Below are 10,126 nucleotides of genomic sequence, written 5' to 3'. Positions count from 1 at the left end.
TTAGTTGGAAAAAATAAGTAACTTAACTTAGTTAAAAATAATTTACTTTTTTTTTCATATAAAACTTATAATTACACCATTTACACTCATGTTAAAGATCTACAAATAACATAATATTATAATGTAGGTCTTTATATCTTAAAAAAATGTATTTTGTTGTAAGTACTTATATATTATGAAATCCAACAAAATAATTAAATTATTTGTATATTTTATTTTTTTACCTAAAAGTTTTCCAAAGTGATGGTAAAACTTTTAAATTTTACTTTGTTATTACCAACTATGAACTAAATATTAATAATCAAATTAATTATAAAAGTATATAATTTAACGTGATTATAAAATGAATTAACGAGTTAAGTTATAAGTTACTTTAAAAACAAAGTAATTCGTTAAGATAGAAGTTACTTCTTAAAAAAAAGTAACTCGTTAAGTAACTTAGTTAAAAGTAACTTAACTTTTTAACTTAACTTTAACTTTTTAACTCGTTAATGCCCAGCCTTGGACCCAGACGACACGGTTGAACACACGGTGTTCGCATGTCCGAGATGGCTCGATGACCGTGCTCGCATGACCGAGATACTCAGAAGACCCCCAAATGCAGCTGACGTCAAGGAAATCCTGTGCGGACCCTTGCTGGTTGACCTGCCGGAGGAAACCATCGCCAGACAACGTTTGCTGCTCCAATCAAGGACAAATCGAAATGAGCTGATCGCCATGATCGAATCCATTATGTCGACAAAGGAAGACGACGAACGAGAAGACCAGGCCTATCACAGAGCAGCAACGAACAGGCGAAGAGCGCGGCAAGCTCCAGCCTGAGCCACAATGGACCACGATGAAGAACGGTCAGTCTTACCCTCGAGTTGCAACAGCGAAACGTCGGAGGTGTCACCGACCACGTTCTTCATCCCCCACTTGTGACACCACGGGAGGGATCTAGAACATACCGGAAGCGGAGGACATCCGAGTTAGAACTAACTTTAAAAATGGTTAATCTTACCAAATATTTTTTTCCGTGCAGAGCGGCGGACTACGGTCGGCTCGTGAAAAGGAGCTAAGAACGAGTTAAACAGGGCGGCGGACTCTGGTCAGCCTGCCAACACGAATCACCGAACCATAAAATAAAATGTATATTTGTAAAAAAAAAAAAAAACGTAATGACCATTGTGAGGGGGTTAGGAGGGATTTGTCCCGCCTAACCATCATTTTGGCCATCGGCCGGTGTGTTGTTTGTCAATAAACGTTGGCGGCGCCGCGGCGGTTATGCGAAAGCAATTCCCGCGACGTCGTCGGTTATAAACTGGAAAAAAAAAAAAATTTTTCAAGATTATAGGAAGCAATACCCGGGATTCAGTCGTGAGTTTAAAAACAAACTTATAATAAAATGGGATAATTAAAATACAATTTTATAATAACTTCTATATGATTTGCCTAATTTACATAAATTTAGTTAGTACAAATTACATTTTTTTCAAGAATTTTTATTTTATTTTATTTTTAAAGAAATTTTACTGTATTTTTAATATTTTATCAAATACACTTGAATAAATGTAAAAAATCTATTTTGCAAAATAAATAAAATATTTTGTACTTTACTATTTTTCTTGGAAAATAACAGACTTACAACAAATTTTGTAAAATATTTTTTATGAGAAATACTAAAATAATTAACCTTCTATACATTTTTTCGCTAAGTACTATGGTTTTTGAGTTAAATTATATGGCAAATTTTCAACCGTCTTGAGACACGGGAAGGGGGTAAGTCATAATAACCAAATTTAGCCCAAATAACTTACTCATTGTAATGTTAAAACTTAAAGTATAATTAATATATTATATAATGTTACAACATATTGCATATGTGCAAGTGCAATATGCATCATGAATAATATTCATGATTGTAATATAAATGAAATATATACTCTACAGTCTACAACGGTACCTATATTAGTTATTTAGTCATTAAAAATGGAAAAATGGTTTAATCTTATGAATTATAAAATGTAAATGTAGTATATGCGATGAGCTTTACGTTTTTATTGTAAGTATAGGTACATACAGTTTAAATGTTTAATTATTTTTAAAATTATCTTCAAAACTTAACCCTCCCAACACAATGGAGTGTTGTAGCTAGGTATATAACCATTTACTATGTATTTATATGCTGCAATTAAAAATCATACCTATAACCTATATGATTGATTATAAATATATTTAGAATATTTTTAGTATACCTAAATACTAGCTGGTATTAGGTTAGAGTCTCTTAACCTCTAAATATGTGGACTGACCGATCTCAAGTAGACTTGACGACAAATTCAAATTTGTTTTCAGAATTTTTATCGCTTCACTATATCAATCGGTACGTTGGACAAAAATAGTAAAATACGTCTAAATTCTTATGTTGCGCGTGTGTTAAACAAAGACAGGAAATCACCGTCACCAATCCCCCTTAAGGCATAAACAATGTGACTACTACCTACTTATTAGTCGTTATGTACTGCTTTCGTAGTTATTTTTTAAGAAAAGTAACGTTATTTGTAACTCCTTACTTTTTAAATGAAAAAGTAAAGTAACGTGATAAAAATGCGTATGCAATTAAAATACAAATATTTATTGTAACGAGTAACGTTATTTTATTACTTTTCAAAAATAATTTACCCAACACTGCTAATAGTTAATACTTTATACATAATAGTTCATAATCCAATGGTTTTTAAATTTTGTTGTTTTTTTTTTTTAAAGCATTTATTCGTAAATTATATTTTTCAATACATTTTTTTAGCTGTGCCATGTTCAAAAAGGACAATTGCGTTTGAAAAAATTATCTGAAATTCAAACTGCGGCCATGGTGAAGAATGCAGCTCGACCTCCTGGAGAACGACGACAAACTATTGAAAATTGCATCAGAGACATTGCATACAACAAAGATCCTGTATTGAAAGACTTTGGTATTGAAGTTAAAGAACATTTTGCTTCAATACCAGCAAGAGTTTTGGATCAACCTTCTTTAGCTTATGCTCAAAATAAGGTTAACTTTAAAATAAATACTATAGTTATATAAGTATTAACAGCTTAGACTTTTTTAAAGTTGATTGATAGCAAATTTTAATTTTAATTCAATGTTTCTATCCTTCTAATAGTAATTATTTTTATTAAATTAGTTATGATAAAATTAATAACTATTTGTTTCAATTAACCTATTGATAGTTTTGAAAATATCAACTTTGATATCTATGGGAATGCAATGTTTTAAGCATGATGTAGATAATATGGTAAGGTACTTGGCGTCAAAGTGCATAATATTTTGATGACATTTAATGCAGGAGTTATTCGTCGGGAGCGCTAAGAAGATTGATTCTTTAAATAATTCTATGTAGTGGTATACGTATTAAAACTTTAGGAACAAATGTAGTTTACTTCTCAAACAATTTTTTCAAACTTTTTTTTTCGAAAGTTAATATTTTTACACTCAACGTGTTGGTGAAATCAGAATTTACCTATCTTATTTACAATAACAAAAAAAGTAAGTTAGATAGGTAAGTTCTTATTCCACCAAAATGTTGAGCATAAAATTTCATAAGGAAAAATTCAAATTTCTTAGTATTTTAAACTCAAAAACACTAATCTTCTAAAAATCGATCATTTTGAAGTTTTTTGACTATAACTTACAAATTAAGTTAAGCATTTTTTTTTTTAAGTACAATCAAATTTAGCATGCAAAAACACATTTTGAATAATATTCTATCTCTATTCCTTTGGTAATATTGATATTTACATAATTTTATATTTAATAGTCTTTTATAATATACAATTTGATAGGTTACACAAAAGGAAAATTAATATCTAAAATAAAACATCAAATTTGTCTTTGCTCAAACTTTATTTGTAAGTTATGGTCAACGTTGTATTTCTATATTAATGAATGATTAATTCAATATGGGAATCCAGGTTAAGTTTAAATACTCTGAATAAGTAGACATAGTAATGGCACATTGATTAACAATTATTGTCATTAATATTATGATTAGTTAAATAATTTTTATTACAGTTTAATGTTTATAGATCAGACATTTCTGAGTAGGTACACAAAAATATCACAATTTAAATCCAAAAGTACAACTTTAAGTTTGGCATAAATGCAGTTTAGCTACCAAAAGGTTTTTTGGAATTTTTTTTTCAAAATGTGAAATTTTTGCTTGCTTAATTGGATAGTACTAAACCAAAAAATCGCTCAAACTTAATTTGTAAGTTATAATCGAAAAACTTCAAAATGCTCGATTTTTGGAAATATCGTGTTTTGAGTTCAAAATACTAAGAATTTACATTTTTTGGAATTTTTCTTATCTAATGTAGATATTTTTATGCTCAACGTGTTAGTGGAATCAGAATTTACCAACACAAAGAGCATAAAAATACTAACATAACGAAAAAAAAAAGGAGTTAACCTGTATGTAATTTAAGATTGAGACTAACTTCACAATTTATTTTATTTGTGGTTTTTACCATCACATCATATCTCCATAATAATGTCATATATTATTTATATTTTGAACACGCACAACTATAAAAAAATTTGTCTGACAACACAGTATTATACCATATATTGGTTGAGAACTACTGATGTATAGAGTACTTTTAGAGCTCCTATAAAGTGACAATAATGTTATTATAATAATTATTATAATGATTGTTATTATTACCAATCAAGAATACTACTACAAGAACAGTTATAAACCATAAATATATTATTTTTATATTTTTCAGGAAACTAAACCAAGAGCTGGTGTTTGGAGACCTGATAGATTTTCTAAAGCAGTACATATTAACAAATGGGTTGTATTGAATCTAGACCAACGTACTAATATTGCAAGCATAAAGTATAATTATTGTTATTGTGTCTTATTTCTCAAAAATTACTTTTGACTAATTATATATTATTATTTTATTTTAGAAACTTTGAAAAAAGTTTGATGATGAGTGCTAGAGACTTGAATGTTGTTATGAGCCCAATGGATCCTGTGATCAATATTTTTTTGCCAAGGAGTAGTTTGGCTGATATAAAAACCTCTATAGGGAACGTTTTTACAAAGCAAAAAGCTTGCAATACAGAATTGATTGTGGTTGTTATTCCAGATTATCCTGCAGGAATTTATGGTGAGTAATAAAAAAGAGGTGGACAGCTGCTGTACAGTAGTTGTAATGGATGTGTTATATTTGAATACAATAATAAACCATTATATAAGAAAAATGTTTCTGAGCGGTTAGTGTAGTCTTTATAACATTATTATTTTTTATTCGTTGCTATGGTGATGAACAAAGCGTTAGAAATTAAAATCCCATTTTTAGCGGTTTTTTTGTAATATGTCCGTAGTTTTTCTCAACACTCTAAAACTACTTGGAATTTTCAATTTTGACCTCTCAAAAGTACCAACTAGGTTAATTTTTTACCAGAAAAGATGCTGATCTCAAAAATCGAAGCATGCTTACGCAACGCACATCATTGTAAAACCAATACATTATTTTGCTCCGCTCAGAATCTAAAATTATCTTATTGCTAACAAATTTGTGATAGAATTTATTCTTTAAATTTAAATTAAACATAAAAAATGTCTGGTATATAAACATTATTTTTACTTATATTAAAATGTTAAATAGGTTTGATGAAATCATTTTCAATTTTTGGTACTGGTTTATTATAGCCCATCCGGTTTGGTATCTCCATTATATGAGTTTATTTATTGATATTTATTAATTTAATAATTCAAAGGAAAAAACATACCATTATTATTAGGTACTTTCCATAGGTGTTTATCACAAATAATCAAAACTATATACCGATCAAACATCACAGTAGGTATATGTTTGTGTTTCATATATTATAATAAAATTAATTTTAAAGATTTGTAAACACAAGTCTAAACATTTTTTTTTAATGATGATATTATTATTTTATATTTATACAATGTATTTATTATTATGGATGGCAGGGAGATAACAAATTTGTGTGGCGGGGCTATAATGTTTTCAATCGCCCCAGTGGGGCTATACCAAACCGGTACCTAGCATTTCAAAGAAATTATAATATGTATTATTATTTTTATAATTTTAATATCAATTTAACTTAATTTTGTTTTAGCTTCTGTTAAGCAAAAATCAGAATTGGAAGTTGGTATTCTTACACAATGCATTAAATCCAAGACTATGTTTAGAATGAATACATCAACATCTTCTAATATTCTACTAAAAATAAACTCAAAATTGAACGGAATCAATCATACTCTTGCCATCAGAAGCAGGTAATAATATACTAGATTAGTGATGCCCAGCATAGTTTTCTTCTGGGCCACATTAGTAAAATATTGCTTTTGTGCAGACCACCAATAATATAAATTAAATATTTAATTACTATATTGTACCTACTTGTTGTATGCCAATATGATGTAAACAGATTGTTTAATACAAAAACAAGCCACGTTGTACTATTTCCTTATTTCTATAACCATAAATTAACATTTTAAATTATTATGTAAGTATTACTAGCTAGCCAATTTTAATATATAGCAGTCTTGATAATCTGGCATTGCACAGAAACTACCCTTAGTGTAATCCTCGAATTTTATTTTGTGATATTATTTTAATAATTCAATGTAGTTTAATTTTAAGATAATATGGTTGGGAAAAAAATTGAACCGAGAGACACTAACCTTACAGTTTAAAAATTTTGTTATATCTTGTACTAATAGTACGTACTAATTTCTTACTTACTATATAGTATAGAAATCTGTACTTCATCATCAGGATAGATAAATATTCTTTTTTTTATTATTATTATTAGCATTCAGTTTAAAACCATTATTGCTCAACAATTATTATTTAATGTTATTACAAATTGGGTAAACATGAGATAAGAAACATAACTACCTAATTTTAATTAGATAGATACAAAGATTTAATATCGGGATAGGTATTTAAAACATTAGTGAGGTATAAACTATACGTATAATAACCTTAGATAGAGTATTATGTTATAATGAGGATAATTTTACAAAAATAACTATGGAGATAAGGAAACTTTGGGGATTAGTGCGTTAAGAACTGAGGAGAGGAGAGTAATTAGTGGACTGATTAGAGAGTTGAGGTTAGTAATAAAATTAGATAGTATGACAGAAGTGTGATCTGTGGACTGTGGATGAATCTTGAACCCTAGTGGCTTCAACTTAAGATTTCGGACTGGAATGATGGGTTGACTCTGGAACTTTGACTGAAGGTGCTTTATTGAGGGTCTTATTTTTTTTGGCGCTATTTTGAAAACTGGGCATCCCCTGAAGTTTGCCGTATGGTCCTTGAGCAAAGTGCACACTTGACAGGACTTTTTGGGTCCTAGGTGCACTCGTTGGTATGATGTTCCGCACCACATTTTACGCAGCAGGAAGCGTGATTGCAATAGTTTTGCGTATGGCCAAACGCTTGGCATTTATGACATTGTGAAAAGGCTATGGCACTTTTTGTGGGGTTTTTCGATAACCACTTTGGTATTAAGCAATGACTTAATATTGTGAATGTCCTCGTTTTTTTCATTCGGGTAAATCTCCACAAAGAAAAGTGGAAGGGGACGTTTATTTTTGTCTTTGGCGTTGTAAATGTGTTTTACTTGATGTCCTAGTTCATCCAGAGTCGAGGAAATATTGGTACCTAAGGGTGTAAATTTCTGATGACGACTGTAGGGACGTTGGAAGCAAGGTGAAAATGAATAAAAACTAGCGTAAGTTTCATTTAAATGATAGACAATTTTGTTGAATACTCTAATCAAAGTTGTATGCAATTAAATTGGCTAATTGGTTCATGTGACATAAAGATAAATTTCAGCCTTGAATAATTTAAAAACAGGTAATTACCTGGTGTTATAGTTTAAAATGAAAATTATTTATATTTCTATTAAGTCAATTTTTTAAGATTTTAAGTTTTAAGTCATATGAGAAATAGGTCAACAATTTAAATAATGCCCCCAAAAAATGTTTTGACCTAGTACGATACTTGACGATTAGAACATTATCCATGTTTGTAGGTGGTTTTTTTTTTATGATAGTTCAATTTTCTTGCAAGTTTGGCGTTTATTATATACCGTAAATTAAAAATTGAATTGTCATAAAAAATCCCCCACATATTCAAACTCAGACAATGTTCTTTACAATCAAGTTTCATAATAGGCCGATTGACTCTCATTTTTAAACTGATGGAGCTAAAGGTAATCTGCTGAGAGTAAATTTGGTATGTTACACACTTAAGACTGATACAACAAATATCTGTGTAGCGCCCACGATTTAAGATAGTATGGTTGCCCATCGACCCATTAGAAAAATGTTATCACACGGCATACGGTTTGAATCGAAAAGTCACGTGATCTACGGGGACCCCCGCATACAGCGCTCATATTGGTTCAAATTAAAACTAATAAAAATTGTTATGTTATACCTATATACAATAAAAATATATACAGAGTGTTCCAAATTTCGTGTGACAAAAGACCGAAATTTGGAAGACCCTGTATAATGATCATATTATATTATAAATTATAAAATAGTCCACTAGAAGTGCTAGTGCCCGGGGTCCGATTTAAATCCAATGCCGTCTTATCATAGCTCGTTGGGCAACCATACTATCTTAAATCGTGGTAGCGCCCTATTAAGAAGGAGATAGTCGCTTAGATAATACCACGGACTAAAATTTAACTATAAAATATACTGGATAAAGCTATGATTTAAAAAATATTGCAGCTATATGTTACTCCGTCCTGCTCTATCTTTTTCATTTCTGATGCATGCACAATAAATTCACCAGGGCTGACCAAATCGGCTTCAGGTGCAGAATACATGTGATATACCTATAGCTCGATCCAGTATGTATTATCAAAGGAAATAGCCATATCAGTGCCACCTGTCGATTCAGAAAAAAATATCTACAAAGCAAAGTGTAATATTGAATTTTTAAAAATTGACTACACGTTTCTTACTATGTCTGCCCAATAATTACAACATATTAACTAAAATTGTTAGAGAAAAAATTGTGCATATATATTGTTTAAATTTATTCATTTAATTTTTTAATTTATAACCTTATATTACATTCTCAATCTTTTTTTATTCAGAAGCAATTTTGTGTTTTCATACCTACTGCAATGCACACAAATATCTATATATTTTTTTTTGTTGCTACGCAACCATCATGCAAAATCATCAGAAAAAAAATTGCTATGTAATCGTAACAACAACATATTATTCATATTACAACATATCATTGTAAATGTGTACAATATATATATATATATCGACAATGTACGATAAATATATCGCTCTGCTATTAGAATCTTAAATCAAATACTAAATAGTAAATATATTTTGTTAACTAATAATAATTCTTCAGCTCATAAACATTTTTATAACTCCTGGTGGGCATAAATATATTATAAATTATACTTGATCCTTTTTTTTTTTGGCGTAATGTTTAACAAATGGATACAATATATTTTTAAGTGATCACTAAACAATTGAATCTAATGAAAGCTTCACCTCTAAATAAATATTGCATATTAGGTCTTATCAAATAACATTATTTATGATTTAGCCCACCTAGTATGGAGGGAGCAATTATTTTTGGAGCTGATGTGACACATCCATCTCCTGAACAGACTACTATTCCTTCAGTTGCTGCTGTAAGTTTAATTTAAATTCATGCTATTAGATTGATAATCTAAATAACAGTTATTATAAATTATACATTTATAGTAGTAGTTAAATTTAGAAATCTATAAAAAAAAAAAAAAACCTTAAACGATTTATGTAACTGTAAATTACCATTTATCCAATTAATTTAGAACATTAGGATTTTTAAGGGCATTGCATCTGCCATCTACTATGTATAAATAGCAATTATTAATATTTACTAAAGAAATCTTAACAGAGCTCAGTATTATGATACTTAGCTTACATATATATATATATATATCGTAACTGCAACTTTTATATTTAAAGTTGGTAAACTAAAATAGTAATTTTTTAAAAACTAGACGATAAAATTAATTCTTATTTCTAAGATTTCTTTTTATAATTAATTAATAGTTAGT

At 29.1% G+C, this 10,126-nt stretch overlaps 1 protein-coding gene across 2 annotated transcripts in view; it reads left to right on the top strand.

Annotated features, from left to right (window-relative positions):
* LOC100167498 (protein argonaute-2) overlaps positions 1 to 10,126 on the top strand; it is a 38,621-nt gene that overhangs the window by 23,827 nt on the left and 4,668 nt on the right. For both annotated transcript variants that reach the window (XM_001944817.3, XM_016806709.2), the window contains 5 exons: positions 2,789 to 3,034; positions 4,771 to 4,883; positions 4,958 to 5,160; positions 6,143 to 6,302; positions 9,628 to 9,715. In XM_001944817.3, the coding sequence (XP_001944852.2) occupies positions 2,789 to 3,034; positions 4,771 to 4,883; positions 4,958 to 5,160; positions 6,143 to 6,302; positions 9,628 to 9,715 (810 nt within the window). The remainder of the gene's footprint in view (positions 1 to 2,788; positions 3,035 to 4,770; positions 4,884 to 4,957; positions 5,161 to 6,142; positions 6,303 to 9,627; positions 9,716 to 10,126) is intronic.

The sequence above is a fragment of the Acyrthosiphon pisum genome, chromosome A1 (genome assembly GCF_005508785.2).
Source record: "Acyrthosiphon pisum isolate AL4f chromosome A1, pea_aphid_22Mar2018_4r6ur, whole genome shotgun sequence".
NCBI lineage: Eukaryota > Metazoa > Arthropoda > Insecta > Hemiptera > Aphididae > Acyrthosiphon > Acyrthosiphon pisum.
The sequence above is the reverse complement of the archived record's forward strand: the minus strand, read 5'-3'. Positions and strand labels throughout refer to the sequence as shown.